At 42.0% G+C, this 19,536-nt stretch overlaps 1 protein-coding gene across 1 annotated transcript in view; it reads right to left on the reverse strand.

Moving 5' to 3' along the window:
- The window catches only part of ABCC4 (ATP binding cassette subfamily C member 4 (PEL blood group)), a 400,044-nt gene that overhangs the window by 279,009 nt on the left and 101,499 nt on the right, over window positions 1-19,536 (reverse strand). The window contains exons 5-8 of the mRNA XM_089680483.1: window positions 10,336-10,425; window positions 3,742-3,905; window positions 2,370-2,495; window positions 1,242-1,491 (exon numbers count right to left, since the gene is read on the reverse strand). Of these exons, the coding sequence (XP_089536609.1) occupies window positions 1,242-1,491; window positions 2,370-2,495; window positions 3,742-3,905; window positions 10,336-10,425 (630 nt within the window). The remainder of the gene's footprint in view (window positions 1-1,241; window positions 1,492-2,369; window positions 2,496-3,741; window positions 3,906-10,335; window positions 10,426-19,536) is intronic.

Here is a 19,536-nt window from a genome sequence, read left to right on the forward strand (position 1 = left end):
TGAGACAGCAAATCTGGCCCGTTTGGAAGAGGCCAGGGGTTGTCTCCCAGAAGCCCGAGTATGTCTGTGTAACAGATTCTTCTGAGACAGTTTGGTGCAATGAGAATCCACACTGGAGGAAAGACATATATTAGCAGCAATTGAGTCCAGGGAATTGTCAGGGCGCAATGTTCTTTTGTCTCTTTCGGTCTGTTGACCGCATTTATGCTTATCAGCCAACATTTTCCTGGAAACTGTATATGCCATCATAACTCTTTAGGGGCACCTGATGTAAGAAGGTACTTTAAGGGCACCTGATGTAAGGGGCATTCTGATGTGGACGCCTGTTGTAAGGGGTCACACAAAAAAAAACTGACAATAAATTTTACTGAAATGCTATGGAAATTATACATTGCTCTTTCTTTTTTTTTTTTTGAGACATAAAATGACTACATATATACTAGGATCTGAGTCATAGCACAAATATGAGATTCAGATTTCTACTGGAAGAAAATTGTACTGATCAGACCTAATTGAGTTTTAATTCAATACCCTGGCCCAATTAATGAACTTATATTTACTTTCTTGACAGCTGTAGGGGTTGATTTACAAAAGGCAAAATATGCAGATCATTTTCCAATTGAAATTACCCTTAGCTTAGTGCATACGGTGAAGCTGTGCTGATGTTCATCATTCCCGCACATACAAGCATGTGATTTAGTATTCTTTGCAAAGTGAATTTTTAACACATTCACTTTGCTAAGGGAAAATTCCCTTAAAAGTGAACAGCCTATTTGCCTATAGTCTAACAACCCCATAGTGTCTAGAGCGGTACACCCAATCTTTACCATGCTATCATTAAAATCCTTACAATGGCAGGATACCAGCTGAAAAACAAATGTTCTTCAAAAGCAGACAAAACACAAGCAAGTGGTAGTGTCTGAAAAACTGTTCTGAAAGGTTTTGTTACCATGTAGCATAGCATGGGTAAGGAATCAGAAAATGTCTACATATTGTTACATATTTTTTGGAAAGCATAACAGGCTGTATCCTTCAGAGTATTAGGTTTGGCTGGAGACACCCTTTAATCATATAACAAATTCTGTATCAGGTTAGTACAGATAATGAATTTTTCAATGAAGGAGGCATTTTGCAGGCAACAGTAACAAATGTTACCTAAAAAATACAACACTTTTTGTCTATCCACTCACACTGCAGTGAAGTAAAGACACCAAATATAAGTCTGAAACATTCACACATACCTTAATCCTCCTTATGCTGACTTTGGCCTCAGATACCCTCTCAATAGCTGAGGGGAAGAAGAGAGTGACAGTGAGTCTCACTGCACTATAAAGGGACACTGCAACAAACACTCGACTGGCTGAGATAACATTGCCAAGCAGAACATACGTGGTGAAAGTTACAAACACGATGATTTTGCTTGCAACAAAGAAGGAGGCCAAGTTGATTCCACGTAGATAAGAGCTTTGAAGAACTTTGGAAATCTCCTTCCTATAAGAATAAAAGCAAAAAAAGCTAAATCCTTTCATATCACAGAGAATTCATTTAGAAATACACACATCAATTAAGAGAAGAAAACATCCCCTTTAAAAATAGTCTAAAAGTATACCTTACTACATCAGCTACATGGAATAATACAAAAGTGGTAAAATGACAGATAAACGATAAAAACAGGAAGCCAAATGCATGTGTTGCCCTTATGAACTATTAAGAAGCTCAATGTTCAGCAACCTCAGAAAAATGACATCTATAAGCTGATTAGTTCTTATATGCAGCACAGATACAGGCATGTGGAACACACACATAGTAAACAGACTTCGCAGGTATTTTTTCTGGTACAATGAAAATCAAAGATGACATCTGATCAGTGGCTTTAGACAATAAATAATATATAATAAATCTAAATATCACCAATTTAAATAGGAAATTGTGCTATGCAATGTGTAAAGACATACAAATGTATTTTAGTAAAAGGCTTTAGAAAATATCTAGTCAATCGAAGCCCACATACCAAACTTTTTAGCTAATGGGTAAAATATAGGGGTTATTATTTATAGACCATATTACTTGATTTGATAAAACAATGCACCTTTATATCTTCCCATATTGCTGTAAGTCATCAATACAATACTGTTATGACAAACATATTCTTTCTGCTTTCATACAACTTGAGTTGACATTTTGCTTAACTGGAGGTTACTTAATGAACTATAGAACTAACTTGACCAACACAAACTATGACTGGGACAGAAAAAAAAAGTAGAGCAGAAACAAAGTAAAAAAAGCTGGTAACTAAATGCGATATAGAAATAAAAACTCAAGCCAGTGAAGGTATTATGAAATAGTACTATAAATGCAAAGTAACCTACTTCCTAATCTGATTTACAAGGTCTGTAAATGGCTGTTCCCAAGCGTACATCTTAATTATTCTCATTCCAGATATTACTTCATTCATGGTTCGGATTCTGATGTCTGTGAAGGCTGCTGTCTTGCCCCTGCGAATGAGTTAGACTAAATGAAAAAGTAGTACAAGCGCATACAAATTTGGAAAGACTGACACCACACTTGTGAACACTGCATTCTGTCTAAGCATAATGAATTTAAAGGCAACCCCTTATTTCAAACTGCTGGATGAATTAAATTAAAAATACAAGACAAAATGTATCTTGCAAATTGGTCTACTAGCTTTTTTGGATATGCTCTAAGGGAAGGCAGAGTAGTGATGCTTTATTTAGCAAAAGGATTATTCAGTGAGCTTCAGTGTTTGTCATGCATTCACATGGACTTATATGGGGGAACTAAAGCAAATTACAAACTGATTCTAAAGCTGGCCATACATGGATCAGAAATTGGCTAGTTCAGCAGGAACTAGTCAAATTGTTGATCCTTCTATAACCATTCCTGTTCATAAGAAGTTAATCTATCGATCAACTTCTCATGAACGGTTCTGCTGGAAAATTTCCAGTCAATCAGCTTTTGCAGCCAAATGGCTGCAGTGCTGATCAGTGTATTCTGATGGCAGGGGAGTCCAGCTGTCAGAATGCAATGACACAGCATGGAGGAATCCCACATCCACATCATTTGTGTGGATGGAGGAATCGGGTCAGTTTTTTTCATTCAACCCACTGGCTGAACAAAAAAAAAAAAAACACTGACTCATATATAGCCTGCTTAACTAACTTTAACTGATCTCAAAAGCCATTAGATGTTGCCATTTAATAACACGGGAGCTGACAGAAATTATCTGACAAGTTTTAGCTGTTAGTGAAAAGTCTCGATAACAAAATACTTATTTGTGAAGAATCATCTATTAGAGCTCAATATGGAGTGAAGGCGACTATAAAATAAAAACTTATATTACCTTTTGCTCAGACTAACCAGGCTTCCAAGGACAGCTAATAAATAGAAGTCCACCTGTGTCCCATCAGTAAATCAATACAGTAAAATAAGGACTCTGGCACATGGGTGTACCTTACGACGTGCAGTTGTATATAATAAATTTTGTCTCTTGTTGTGGTGCCCAGCTGAATCATAATTGTGCTTATTTACATGCATAACAGAATATGCTGTGTACAGCTATAAGCACATAACTGAAGGTACTTGACCATACGTGCATCTGTATGAGTGTATTTTTCAAAAAGTAATATTTCACAGAACTCTATATTGTCATACACCCCAAATGTATGGCACATGTGCAAAGTTTTAAAGATGACAAGCTTAAAAAACAAACATAAATGTTACCTTAATGAAGTAAAGAATTTTCCAAGGCAAGTTTGCAGAGGCATTAGGATAATCAGTACTGCCATTCCAGCCAGACAAGAGGGCCCAATCTCTAACCAAAGAAGAACTGTAACTGCAATGGCCTGTAAGGGTCCAGCCCATAAAAAGTGCAAGAATATGGTCACCTGTAAAATAATGATTGAAAAGCATGCAAAAGGGAATTATACCTTTTACTCCACAAAGAGATGAGAATTACACCCAAACCACATATCAGTATGACAAAGTCCTCACGTTTCTACTCTGCCAGTATAATAGCCCGTTCACACCTGTGCTTTGCATTAATGCACTTTAAAATGGGTGTTTACCAAGCCTTAGTACAAATGTGCAGTAGTGCATGTACTGCAGTGCAGTGCAAGGCTGTTCATTCTGAATAGAACTCAAATGCACTAACACTAACCACAGTGCACAAATGTAAACAATCTGTGCACTACGGTGTACTGCATTAATAAAAGTGTTGCAAATTTGGTGCTTTGCGGTCCCTTCAAAATAAATGGGCTTCTTATAGCAGCCTACCACCATGTACAGTTGCAAGAAAAAGTATGTGAACCCCTTGGGATTACGTGGAGTTTTGCATGAATTGGGCATAAAATGTGCTCTGAAGTCATCTAAGTCACAACAATAGAAGAACAGTCTGCTGAACATAATACTACACAAACATTAGAGGTTGCCATGGTTTAATTGCACATAACATGTAAACATTCACAGTGCAGGGAGGAAAAAGTATGTGAACCTTTGGACTTAATAACTGGTTGACCCTCCTTTGGCAGCAATAACCTCAACCAAACGTTTCCTGTAGTTGCAGATTAGACCTGTACAACAATCTGGAGTAAGTTTGGACCACTCCTCTTCACAAAACTGTTTCAGTGTAGCAATATTCTTGGGACGTCTGGTGTGAATCGCTCTCTTAAGGTCATGCCACAGCATTTCAATCGGGTTGAGGTCAGGACTCTGACTGGGCCACTCCAGAAGGCGTATTCTGTGCTGTTGCAGCCATTGTTTTGTTGAATTACTTATATGCTTTGGGTCATTGTCCTGTTGCATCACCCATCCTCTGCGGAGCTTCAGTTGGCGGACAGATGGTCGTACGTTTTCCTGCAAAATGTCTTGATAAACTTTGGAATTCATTTTCCCATCAATGACAACAATCCATCCAGGCCCTGAGGCAGCAAAGCAGCACCAAACCAGCATGCTCCCTCCGCCATGTTTTACAGTGGGGATGAGGTTTTGATGTTGGTGTGCTGTGCCTTTTTTTCTCCACACATAGTGTTGTGTGTTCTTCCCAAACAACTCAATCTTGGTTTCATCTGTCCACGGTATATTTTGCCAGTAGTGCTGTGGAACATCCAGGTGCTCTTTTGCAAACTTCAAACGTGCTGCAATATTCTTTTTGGACAGCAATGGCTTCCTCCGTGGTGTCCTCTCCCATGTACTCCATTCTTGTTTCATGTTTTCCTTTTTGTAGATGTGTCAACAATAATGTTAGCATGTGCCAGAGATTTCTGTAGGTCTTTAGCTGACACTCTGGGATTCTTCTTTACCTCTTGCAGCGTTCTGCGCTGTGCTCTTGCAGTCATTTTTGCAGGACGACAACGCCTAGGGAGAGTAGCAACAGTGCTAAACTTTCTCCATTTGTAGACAGTCTGTCTTACCGTGGACACATGAACATCAAGGCTTTTGGAGATACTTTTGTAACCCTTTCCAGCTTCATGCAAGTCAACAATTCTTGATCGTAGGTCTTCTGAGAGCTCTTTTCTGCGAGGCATGGTTCACATCAGACAGTGCTTCTTGAAACCAGTAAACCCAAAACAGGTGTGTGTTTTTTAAGGGCAGGACAGCTGTCAGCAACACATCCAATATCATCACACTGATTGGAGTCAAGGTTGGCTCACTCCTGGCTCCAATTAGCTCTGGGAGAAGTCATTAAGCTAGGGCCTCACATACTTTTTCCTCCCTGCACTGTGAATGTTTACATGTTATGTGCAATTAAACCATGGCAACATCATGCAAAACTCCACGTAATCCCAAGGGGTTCACATACTTTTTCTTGCAACTGTACATGTACTGTACATTGGCATCCACATAATACGTATATTTTCTGAGCATGTATGGTATACAAACAGCCCTATGAGAAAATGCACTGCCACGTACCTGCAAATAAAGCAGAGGATGTGAAAGCCTGCTCAGGCTGGCATTGCCTTAGGACCTGATCAACTGTCTTCTAATCATGAAACATCTTCCAGAAAAAATCAAATTATAACATGTTTCTAAGCTGAGCCCAAATGAAAACTTTTTTTTTTTAGATTTGTGTGGGGAAGAGTTGGACTCTCTGTAAGGTTTTACTGCTATCTAGGTCACCAATAAAAAGACCCCTCATTTCCAGTTACCAGTGTATTGGATAGGAAGTATAGGAAGTGTTGGAAACACCCAATATGGGGATACGGACAGCAAAAAATATCCAATAAATATTGTATATCAAGACAGGGCCCCTTCTTTCTTTATCAACAACATATTTCAGACCAACACCCAACATTTTTAAACCAGATTCTATAAAAGAGAGTGCAAAAAAAGTTTCAAATGATATGGTCTATGATTAAATACAGAAAAATATTTATCATCTATATGGTTTGTTGAAATAATATGGATCTTTAAACCCATTTACAAATACCATCATCAAGCTTCAATAAACATTATCAAAGGGAGCTTTTTGTTCAAACATTATTGCCACAACTGTAAATGTTTGAATCCCCCAGGGGACCTTGGTTCTGCTGTGATCTGTGCTATGACCATGCAAAAAGAGAACAGTTTTTTTTGGTCAGTGCTGGCTGTAGTTCCACCACAGGCTGATGCCCTTAGCATTAGCACTCCTATAGGGGAGTTATAGTCAGCAATGAGCACCAGGCCCCTCTCCTCTGTATATTGTGTGTTTCCTAATCTGATTCAGCTGTACACAATCCCCCCTTTATTCTGACATGTCTCAGATATTGGTTTCTCATACAAAGCAGAGCACCATCAATGGGATTCACAGCAATAACTACTTTAAAAGTAAATATTGCATCTTCATAACTCCCTAGAGTATATTTCCACTATTGCAGTCATATTTGAGAACCCTCCATTAAATGTTTGTTATGCATTTCCATTCACACAGCATACCTAAAAAAAATAGTAAATTTTGCTTACCTGCAAATTTCATATCTTGGAGTACAGCACAGGACACAGATAGTAAAGTTATAGATCATGGGTATATATCACTACCTTCAGGACACTAGCAAACACTTTGCTGGAAATGCTTCTCACTGCACCCTCACATAACCCCACCCTCTCTGTGAGACTCTAGTTTTGTAGCAGGCAATAAGGAGAAACAGAAGGGAGGGACCCGTGTCCTGTAATGTGCTGCAAGATATGGAATTTATAGGCAAGTTGAAATTCCGATTATCAAAACATACAGTACAGGACACATGATGTGTAGTCATATACTCTGGGGTATCCCCAAACAATAAACTGAGGGATGGGTACAATAGCAAACATCAGCAAAGAAAGGTAGCATGTGGGAGGGGAAATATAAATATCAAAGCCCGGGAGATTGACAAGGAGAGTGCAGAGAGAGACTGAAGGAGGTGTTCTGACAGCTAAAGTGCTGAACTAGGCTGCGGAACCAGCGTTGGAGAGAGAGAGAGCGGAAAAAGCTTACTAACCACCTGATCTGCCAAGCTGCCCAGTAGGCCAATCTTACAGCAGGAGATCAAATGGGACACAGAGTCTGAGCCGGAATGTCTATGGACTGACCCCGGCTGCAGGGAAAGAAGGACCGCTACGATCTGGCGGACCACTTTGATCGGGTGAGAGAGACCCATGCACCCACTAACCAAGTGGATACTGATAGTTTGCCACCTCAGCTATCTACTTACACATAGTTGTGAACATTATATATAGTTGCCCCAGTTTGCGGCCTAATTTTCCCAGCCGCCATCATTGGGATACATCTGCATTACAGTTCATCATACAAGCAGACCACAGGGCATACAGTTGAAGGCCAGAATACAGCAGAGCCAACTGAAAAAGCAGTGCCAACTGTTGCCTTTGTCCATAGACACTTATGCCAATTGTTGCCATTCATTACTTCAAACCTGCCCTACGTTTAGTGCTCTAATTCGCTACTACCAAGAGGAAAAGTGCTACATTTTCCCCTTCCCTCACTATCCTTGTGTTGCCATCCTGAGGAACTATATTCCACACCTCAATTCAGCTTCATACCAACTGTGCCCCAACAAGCAAGTAGAAGACATTGTAGTACTCTTTAAAGGGACATTGCTCAATTTCAAATGAGAATTATCTTTACTTCACATTTAATCCTTGTCATCTAGTTCTGAGGACCCACAGTGAACTTACCTATTTATTTATAGTTGTTCTCACTCACTGGGGGTTCAGCAGTCCCCTCAGATAGGAGGTAGTGGATTATTTCCGAAAGCAGGCCTGCTAACAGTTATTGTTGCTTTACAATTGGCAACAGTGATTATATTTGCTGCGTATTTTTCGCTCCAAAGGATGCACTTTTTTCCCCCAAAAAAAGAGGGGGAAAATGTCAGTGCGTCTTATGGAGCGAATATGGAGCGGCCGGTCCGGTATTTCCACCGCCACCATGTGAGAATACCGAGCTGGCCACTCAGCTCTGCAGTGGGACCTTACCTGTTCCTCTATCCAGCGGCGCGCTGTCTTCCCGGCTTCTGTAGTGTGCGTGACAGCCGGGTGCCAAGTGCGCATGAGCAAGAAGCGGTGCTCTTTGTGAATGGTAAGGCGGTACCTGGGACACATGACAGATCCCAGAAGCCGCCAGACCAATCACAAAGCGCAGTGCTTCTTGCTCAATCGCACTGGGCATCCGGCTGTCCACCAAGCGCCCACACTACAGAAGCCTGGTAGACAGCGTGCGGCTGGATAGAGGAACAGGTAAGATCAAAGAACAACTCCGTGGAAGTAAGAGCGGGTACCTGTCAAATTCAGGTACCCGCTCCCCCCCTCCCCAAAGGTCAGCAGTCATCTCCTGTACTGTCTGCAGTCTCTGGACATCTCCTGTACTGTCCGCAGTCTCTGGTCATCTCCTGTACTATGTCCGCAGTCTCTGGTCATCTCCTGTACTATGTCCGCAGTCTCTGGTCATCCCCTGTACAGTCCGCAGTCTCTGATCATCTCCTGTACTGTGCCCGCAGTCTCTGGGCATCTCCTGTACTGTGTTCGCAGTCTCTGGTCATCTCCTGTACTGTGTCCGCAGTCTCTGGTCATCTCCTGTACTATGTCCGCAGTCTCTGGTCATCTCCTGTACTATGTCCGCAGTCTCTGGTCATCTCCTGTACTATGTCTGCAGTCCATTAGTTCAGAATTTTTTTTTCCTGTTTTCTGCCTGTAAAACCTAGGTGCGTCTTATGGTCAGGTGTGTCTTATGGAGCGAAAAATACGGTATATATCAGTGTCAGTTTGTTCTGTTTGACCAAGTTACCTTTCATTCCAATATAAAAACTTATATGTGAGTCCATTTTACAGTTGTGATTTGTTCTGGTCACAAGAGTACAGTGGTGTCAGCAGAGATTGGGTTTTCAGCAAGAGGTCCAGATTGACAGGGAACCCAAAAATTACTAAACAACCCTTAAGGGGGTAGTGCTACACAAGTATATTATACTGCTGTTCACAGTGTTCTTTGCATGTTACAGCCAGCAGCGCTGATCAAGCAGACGTTTTCCAAAGGGGTGGTTGTACAGAAGTCAAGTTGTAGATCAACATCTGTACAACCATCCTGCCCATACATGGATCAAAAATTTGGCCAATCCCTGCCGAATTTCAGTCTATGTATGGCATGGGATCTTAATTCCACCAATCTTCACACAATGCATTGATTGAGGAACCTTGCATTACATCCTAGGTGTTCAACTGCTAAAGTAAGGCATATAATAATATCCAGCTGATCTGCTGCTCTGAATTGACACCACACAGCTGAAACCATTTTCAGGACCTTGTATTTTAGATAACTCAAGTTAGATCTGTCCAATTCAGTTCCTGTCCCTGAAAACATGCCCAGGCAGTTGTCATTGAGTATTTGATGGACTCACAAAAAGACAGCACAGCATGTTAAGTATAACATCCCCAACTAGCATTGTACTGATCAGATTTAGGGAAAAAAGCTAGCAACAGCTTGCCCCTAAAAACTCCCAGATATAAAAATAAGGCAGTTGACTCAATCCAAATATTCAAAACACATTAAAAATGTTTAAAATAGATATTAAGGTAAATATTATGGCCCGTTGTGACTACTGAAGGCAAAGTGCCTGATAATAAAGATGCCTTGAAAGAGTGTTGTTATGGTTATACTGGCAGCATTTCATTAATTAGGCTTGTCTATACACGTACTTCAGGTTAAGTTTTAGACACCACTGGGGATATTTGATCTGAAAACAAAAGCATTTCTCACACAGGTTTTTGATATAAAAAGTAGCAGGGAGAATATCTGGGAAATTGTTATACAGATTACAACACAAGCAGTATAAGAACATAGGTGTATAAAATTACCTGATCAAATTTATTGACATCATTTGACAACAGATTAACAATTTGCCCAGTAGTCGTTTTTCCCATGGCTGCATTACTGAGACGAAGGGCCTGAAAGAAAGAAAAATAGTACAGCAGCTAAACATCCGTAAACAAAGGAAACATATACACTATATGATCAAATGTTTGTGGACATCTGACCATCACACCTACAATATACGAGTTTGTTAAATATGCCATTCCAAAACCATGAGCATTGACACACAACTGAACAACACTTTGGGGCTATAACAGTTTCCACTGGACAGTGTGTCTGTGGCAATTTGGCCCATTTAGTAAAAAAGAGCATTTGTGAGGTCCACTACTGATGTTGAACGAGAAGGTCTGGCACACAATAGGCATTTGAGTATATCCCAAAGATTTTAAATAGGGTTAAGGTCAAGGCTCTGAAGGCAATTTAGGTTCTTCCACACCAAGCTCATCAAATCATATCATTTTGGACCTGATTTTTGGGCACAGTTACATCCTAAAACTATCACCACAAGGTTGAAAGCACACATTTGTTTAATATTTCTTTGTATGCTGTAACATTAACCAGTTACCATCCACCCTTTAGCAATTTTACGGCTACATGGTGGACACCCTGCGCAATATTGTATATCACGTATATAAATGTGATCCTCATTCCTGCTGCATTCACGGGCAGGGGGCACGTGCATCCGCCAGCCCAGCGGTGCTGTGATTGGTTACAGCACTGATCACTCAGCAGATTCAGGTCAATGATGCTTGGCCTGGACCTGCTGAACAGCTGCTCACATACACAATAAATCTCCATTGCTAGTATAGTGTCCGAACGGACCAATATCTTTGATCAGATCAGAACTATACTGTATCAGCGTTCACAATCATTTGCAGCGGTAGCAAGATCAACCATGGCACCTGCCAGCACCTGTATTTAGATCCTATGTTTAATCCCCCCCCCCTTCTCCCCAACAAGTGCAGTGTCAATAGATCACTGTCACTTGATACATTGCACACAAAACTGCACAGTAGTAAGAACAGGCCTGATCTCTGCTAGCACTGGCAGTTGACTATTTTTTGTAGCAGGTCCAGAAGTTCCTGACAACCAGGTGCTCTTTTTTCCTGGAGTCGCACTAGGTACCTATAAATTTATTGCCCAAAAAGTCCAACGAAAGGTACTATAGTGAAGAGGCCTACACGATTCTGAGTATGTCACATGAGAGTGAAGGGAAAGCCTCACTGAAAGAATCAGGCTCAGAATACGAACCTGTACAAGAGCAACGGCACCCAGACAGATAGCCCAGACAATGGAGTAAAGGTCCCTGCTAAGGTCAGGCATACTCCACCCTGTTCCCAGTTTGCTGAGATGTTACAATTACATGATGATTCTCATATACAGCAGAGTGCCAATATTTGTGCCGCTCTACCTCTAGGTGAAACATATATTCATTGACTTAAACCCAAAACCCACAATTATAGTGAAAAAATCAAGACCCAAAGAGATTACCCAAAAATAAAAAATATCAAATATATATAAAAGAACAAAAATAAAATAAAGTCCCAATATGCAAAGTGTCCAAATAATGTGTCCAAACAAAGATCAATTTCTTGATAGGAAGACACTTCCTACTCCACTGAAGAAGATGCAAATCAATCACAGGTGCTCTTCAAATACCTCAAAAAACAAAATCTCAACATAGTATATTACCTTTTTAAATCCCAGATCTAAAGTGCCACACGTGTATCATGCAAAAAAAACACTCCAGTGTCACAGCACTCATGTGAGAAAGAAAAAAAAAAAATTTTTTTAAATATCACTGCAAACTATATATAAAGTGCATAATTACCCTAAAACAAACAAATTCCAGCTTGTAATCAACCACATATGTACAGAGTGTCCTTAGATTGGTATCCTCTTGTTCCTCAGGACCTCACAAACAGACCAGGAATCAGTATGTGAATTATAATCATATATAAAATTTATTGTAGCCACTTACATATAAAAACGATAAGATCAGCAAGACAGCATCAAACTCCTCATGCCCAGCATACGATCCCCTTTCCGTGTGTAGAGGGTCTCCCGATCACCAGGTAATTCCCCCTTGCTACTCCTATCCAGCACTATCACTTTGTAGCTCTGGGGGACACCTGAAGTGCACCGTTACTCTCCAGACCTCCAACACACAGGGATTCCAGAATCCAAAATGGCTGCCGCAGCACTTCCTGGAACGTCACGTGCCCTGGACGCGTTTCGTCTCTTCCGGACAATCTAAGGACACTCTGTACATATGTGGTTGATTACAAGCTGGAATTTGTTTGTTTTAGGGTAATTATGCACTTTATATATAGTTTGCAGTGATATTTAAATTTTTTTTTTTTTTTTTTCTCACATGAGTGCTGTGACACTGGAGTGTTTTTTTTGCATGATACACGTGTGGCACTTTAGATCTGGGATTTAAAAAGGTAATATACTATGTTGAGATTTTGGTTTTTGAGGTATTTGAAGAGCACCTGTGATTGATTTGCATCTTCTTCAGTGGAGTAGACAGCGTCTTCCTATCAAGAAATTGATCTTTGTTTGGACACATTATTTGGACACTTTATTTTATTTTTGTTCTTTTATATATATTTGATATTTTTTATTTTTGGGTAATCTCTTTGGGTCTTGATTTTTTCACTATAATTGTGGGTTTTGGGTTTAAGTCAATGAATATATGTTTTATTAGTACTTCAGGGGAAGGATATTGATATGACTTTAAGGGATTTCTGAGGATTTTATATATATATATATATATATATATATATATATATATATATATGTGCTGATTTATACTTATTCTACCTCTAGGTGAACTTTAGGTGAACTGGCAAGCACCAGTAGCGTAGTACATCCTGGTCTTTTTCATACCAGGACTGCAGTATAACTTGGTGACATGGCAAGTCCCATAAGTGCAGTACAAGCTGGTGTGGTGGCTAGAACAAGTAGTGTCCTGCAGCCACCAAGAATTCGAGCACAGGCCCATAGAGCCCATACTGTCCTTCCGGATGTGCCTGCAAATCCTGATTGACAGCCCACAAATTCTGCATCCCATACTTCCCCCACTCACTGCCCAACCCGGAATTCAGGTGGAAACAGCAAATATAACTACTTCCCTTGATTTTTTTGGAGCTGTTTTTCACAAAAGATCTGTATGCATTGATTGTGGATCAAAGCAATTTATACACACAACAATTTATTGCCGCCAACCCAAATTTAAATCTTGCCAAACCATTTGGATGAAAACCTATTATGGTTTCTGAATTTAAAGTTTGTTTGGGCCTAACCCTCAACATGGGCATTACTAAAAAAAATGAATTGTGGTTGTATTGGTACACAGACCTGATTCATCATATGCCCGTGTTCTCTGCTGCCATGGACAGGCATAGATATGAGAATACAGTGAAGGAAATAAGTATTTGATCCCCTGCCGATTTTGAACGTTTTCCCACTCACAAAGAAATGGTCAGTCTAAAAATCGAATGGTAGGTGTATTGTAACACTGAGAGACAGAATAGCAACAAAAAATTCAAAAGAAATGCATGGCTAACATTATTATGCACGGATTTGCATGTTCGTGAGGGAAATAAGTATTTGATCCCTATCATTCAGCAGGATTTCTGGCTACCAGGTGTCTTTCATACAGGTAACAAGCTGAGATTAGAAGCAGTCTCTTAAAGGGAGTGCTGCTAATCTCATTTTGTTACCTGTATAAAACACAGCTGTTCACAGGAGCAATCAATCAGATTCCAAACTCTCCACCATGGCAAAGACCAAACAGCTGTCCAAGGATCTCAGGGACAAGATTGTAGACCTATATAAGGCTGGACTGGGCTACAAAACTATTGGCAAGCAGCTTGGTGAGAAGGTGACAACAGTTGGTGAAATCATTTGCAAATGGAAGAAAGATAAAACTGTCAGTCTCCCTAGGTCTGGTACACCATGCAAGATCTCACTTCGTGGAATGTCAATGATCATGAGAACAGTGAGGAATCATCCCAGACTACACGTGTGGATCTTGTCAATGATCTCTAGGCAGCTGGGACCACAGTCACCAAGAAAACAATTGGTAACACACTACGTCGACAAGGATTGAAATCCTGCAGTGCCCACAAGGTCCTTCTGCTCAAGAAAGTACATGTCCAGGCCTGTCTGAAGTTTGCCACCGAACATCTGAATGATGCAGAGGAGGACTGGTTGAAAGTGTTGTGGTCAGATGAGACCAAAATCGAGCTCTTTGGCCTCAACTCAACTCACCATGTTTGGAGGAGGAGAAATGCTGCCTATGACACCAAGAACACCATCCCAACTGTCAAACATTGTGGTGGAAACATTCTGCCTTGGGGGTGTTTTTCTGCTAAGGGGACAGGACAACTGCACCGCATCAAAGGGATGATGCGGGGCAATGTACCTTCAAATCTTGGGTGAGAACCTCCTTCCCTCAACCAGGGCATTGAAAATGGGTCGGGGTTGGGTGTTCCAACATGACAATGACCCAAAACACATTGCCAAGGCAACAAAGGAGTGGCTCAAGAAGAATCACATTAAGGACCACTCCAGGCCTAGCCAGTCTCCAGACATTAATCCGATTGAAAATCTATGGAGGGAGCTGAAAGTTCAAGTTTCCAAACGTCAGCCACCAAACCTTAAAGACTTGGAGAGGATCTGCCAAGAGGAGTGGGCCAAAATCCCTCCTGAGATGTGTGCAAACCTGGTGGCCAAATACAGGAAACGTCTGACCTCTGTGATTGCCAACAAGGGATTTGCCACCAAGTACTAAGTCGTGTTTTGTGAAGGGGATCAAATACTCATTTCCCTCATGAACATGCAAATCAGTGCATAATTTCTTTTGCATGCATTTCTTTTGAATTTTTTGTTGCTATCCTGTCTCTCAGTGTTACAATACACCTACCATTTGATTTTTAGACTGATCATTTCTTTGTGAGTGGGCAAACATGCAAAATCAGCAGGGGATCAAATACTTATTTCCTTCACTGTATATTGTGATATTATGCATTTCAGTGATAACACACTCTGTCGTCCTCGAAGTTAAAGCACCCTCATCCCCTGTAGATGCATGCAGCGGCGTACAAAAGCGTCGGCCCCGTGTGGGTATGTAAACAGCAGATGTACCATGCATGTGAGGTATCACCACAAACTTCGGACCAAGGGCAATAATTCTAGCAATAGGCCTCCTGTGTAAATCTAAAATTGTAGCCTGTAAAGGCTTTTAAAGCATTGCCTATGGATATTAAAAATGTATGTAGTTTGTCGCTGTTGCACAGGGTATGTGCAGTTTTAAAGCATGTCATGTTTGTTATTTGTTTACTCAGCATACCATCATCTTTTATATTTTACCAAACAATTAGCAAATATATTGTGTTTTTGTGCATTAAAATTCAAAAAAGTTAAATTTAAAAATTGCTGCGCAAGAACGATATACAAAATTGCAACACCCACCATTTTATTCTCTAGGGAATCTGCTTTAAAAAAAATATATATATATATATAATGTTTGGGGGTTCAAATTAATTTTCTAGCAAAAACTACTGATTTTTCATGTGAACAAAAAGTGTCAGAAAAGGGTTGGTCTTCAAGTTGTTAGAAGAGTGAGTGATGTGTGGCATAAGCTTCTAATGCTGGACATAAAATGGCAAAATAACAACCCCCTCCTGCAAAAAGCCCTTTTTGAAAAGTAGACACCCCAAACTTATTTCTGAGTCAATAGAAGAAAGTATTTTGTATCACAAGTTTTTGGAAAATGACAAAAAAAAAATATTTTTTTTTTTTTACACAAAGTTGTCGAATGATATATTGCTCACACAGGCCATAGGTATATATGGAATTACACCCCAAAATATATTCTGCTACTTCTCCCAAGTATGGGGATACCACATGTGAGAGATTTTTTGGCAGTCTAGCCCAGGGGTGGGCAAACTTTTTGACTTGAGGGCCGCAATGGGTTCATATATTGGACCCGGGGGCCAGACCAAGAGTAGATGAATGATGTGTATGTGTCATCCATAGTAAGTATAGTAATATTCCCCCATAGTAAGCATAGTAATTAATCCCCCATATAGTAATTCATCCCCCATAGTAATTCATCCCCCATAGTAATTCATCCCCCATAGTAATTCATCCCCCATATAGTAATTCATCCCCCACAGTAATTCATCCCCCATAGTAATTAATCCCCCCTATAGTAATTCATCCCCCATATAGTAATTCATCAGCCATAGTAATTCATCCCCCATAGTAATTCATCCCCCATAGTAAATCATCCCCCATAGTAATTCATCCCCCATAGTAATTCATCCCCCCTATAGTAATTCATCCCCCCTATAGTAATTCATCCCCCATATAGTAATTCACCCCCCTATAGTAATTCATTCCCCATATTAATTCATCCCCCATATTAAGTCCCCAAGTCCCCCCTGTGTCAATTCACTTACCTTTGCTCCGCGCGTTCCTCTCGCCGTGTTCCCGCGCCGTTCCGGTGTAGCATGAAAATCTGTCTCCTATGAGGATCTGTCCCCCTCGACGTATCTGCGCATGTGCCAGTTTCAGGCATTAGCAGCCGATCGGCGATCTCCAGCACATGCGCAGATACGTCGAGGGGGACAGATCCTCATAGGAGACAGATTTTCATGCTACACCGGTCTTCAGGGCGGACTGTGAGAGGAGCCTAGCGGGAACCTAGCTCCGCGGGCCGGATTAAAAGGTCCGCCGGGCCGTATACGGCCCGCGGGCCGTAGTTTGCCCATTGCTGGTCTAGCCGCATACAGGACCCCAAAATCCAATAAGCACCTTCAGGCTTTTAAAGGGCTTTATTTTCTCATTACACTTCCTGACTACCTATCACAGTTTCAGAGGACCTGACATGCTAGAATAGAACAACCCCCCTTCCCAAGTAACCCCTTTTTGACAAGTAGACACCCTAAGGAATTTTATAAGAGCCAATGTGAGTACCGTATTTTTCGCTCCATAAGACGCACCTGACCATAAGACGCACCTAGGTTTTAGAGGAGAAAAACAAGACAAAAAATATTCTGAACCAATGGACTGCAGACACAGTACAGGGGTTGACCACAGACTGCGGGCACAGTACAGGAGATGACCAGAGACTGAGGACACAGTACAGGGGATGACCAGACGGCGGACACAGTACAGGAGATGACCAGAGACTGCGGACACAGTACAGGGAATGACCAGAGACTGCGGACACAGTACAGGGAATGACCAGAGACTGCGGACATAGTACAGGGGATGACCAGACTGCGGACACAGTACAGAAGATGACCAGAGACTGCGGACACAGTACAGGGAATGACCAGAGACTGCGGACATAGTACAGGGAATGACCAGAGACTACGGACATAGTACAGGGAATGACCAGAGACTGTGGACATAGTACAGATGACCAGAGACTGCAGACAGTAAAGGAGATTACCAGAGACTGCGGACCTTTGGGGAGGGAGGGGGAACGGGTACCTGAATTTGACAGGTACCCGCTCCCACTTCCACAGAGTTGTCCTTCCTTCTTCTTCCCGCGGCGGCTTCTGTGACAGCCGGGTGCCCACTGTGTATGCGCGAGAAGCACTGCTTTTTGTGAATGGCCGGAGCCTTCTGGAACCTGTCATGTGTCCCAGAAGACGCCAGACCATTCACAAAGCGCAGTGCTTTTCGCTCTGTGGATTGTGGGCTTGCAACCAGGGTATTCCTAGGATGGCTAGAAACATGGGGGATCTGATGACATCAAAACGCATGAACTCCTGATGGCCGGAGTTAGTGGTTGCTAGAATAGGAATGGTTTCCTGGGTAACAGGTCCAGAGCTCGGAGTAGTGCCATCCGCTAGTAATACGTCAAGTCTCTGTTTCTTAGGCAGAAGAGAGATCTGTAAGTCCTTGGCCAATTTGATGTCCAAGAAACAGCTACAGGCTCCTGAGTCAATGACTGCCCGTAACTTGAGGTCCCTTCCAGCCACCTGCAATGACATGGGGAGAATGACATGGGTGGTTAAAGTCCCAGATAACTGAAGGTACGAAGGATGGGGCTGGCTGGACTTACTTGGTCGTACTGGGCAGTTACGCAAGAAATGGCCGTGGCCCCAAAGTAGAGACATAGATTGCCTTGGTGTCTGCGTAGCCTTTCTTCCGGAGTTAGGGCAGGTCAGAGAAGGCCAATTTGCATTGGTTCTACCTACGAAGTGCTGATGGGTTGCCAAGTAGGGGCAGGAGCCGTTGGTCCTGGAATCTTTGGCAGAACCCATGTGGGTTGAAAGGTCTGAGTGCGCTCAGCACATCTTTCCCATAGACACCGATCAACTGGGTAGACAGCAAGATAAGGTTCTCCAAGGAGGAGGGAGCTTCCACTCTAGCTAACTCATCCTTGAGTAATTCGGACAGGCCTAGGTGGAACTGGTACTTTAATGCTGCATCGTTCCAACCAGTATCCGCTGACCATTTGCGGAACTCCACTATGTAGTCCTCCACAGGCCTCCGACCTTGTAGTAGAACATGAAGGGCGGACTCAGCAGTGGAGGTTCTCTGGGGATCATCGTAAAGGGCAGCCATGGCTTCAAAAAATTCACTCACTGAGTTGAGTGCTGGGTTCTTCTGTTCCAGTAGACTATGTGCCCAAGACTGAGGTTCTTCAGACAAGAGGGAGATGATGAACCCGACCTTGACCACTTCCAGTGAAAAGGTTCTAGGTTGTAGAGCAAAATACAGTTCACAGGCATTTTTGAAAGCTCTGAACTTACGTCGATGTGGTAACACCACAGCAGTAGTGATGGCAGGAGACAGACTGGCAGGTGCGGCTACTGGGTTAGAACTGGTGGAAGGATCCTGGTCCGCAGAAGTAGAGAGGGAGTGAAGACGCCCTTCCAACTGGAAGTATCCTTGCTGTAGATCTTTCACTGCTTGAGTAAGTGCCGTCATTTGTTGGCACAGGGTTTCTAGTGCGGAAGCGCCTCTCTCGGCCTCGGACATACTGGCTGGATGATACTATCACGTACCTGGTGATGGAGGCCAATGGAGAGAGGGCTTCCCTTGCGGATAAGTTCCAGACTCCCCTGAGTGGGACAGCGGGAGTCAGGCCCAAAGTGACACAGGTTGCCTGTAGGAGTGCTGGTTGGTGGTCCACCCAGAAGCACAGCTGATGT

The sequence above is a fragment of the Staurois parvus genome, unplaced genomic scaffold (assembly GCF_062004578.1).
Source record: "Staurois parvus isolate SC_StPar_1 unplaced genomic scaffold, SC_StPar_1.0 ptg000243l, whole genome shotgun sequence".
NCBI classification, from domain to species: domain Eukaryota; kingdom Metazoa; phylum Chordata; class Amphibia; order Anura; family Ranidae; genus Staurois; species Staurois parvus.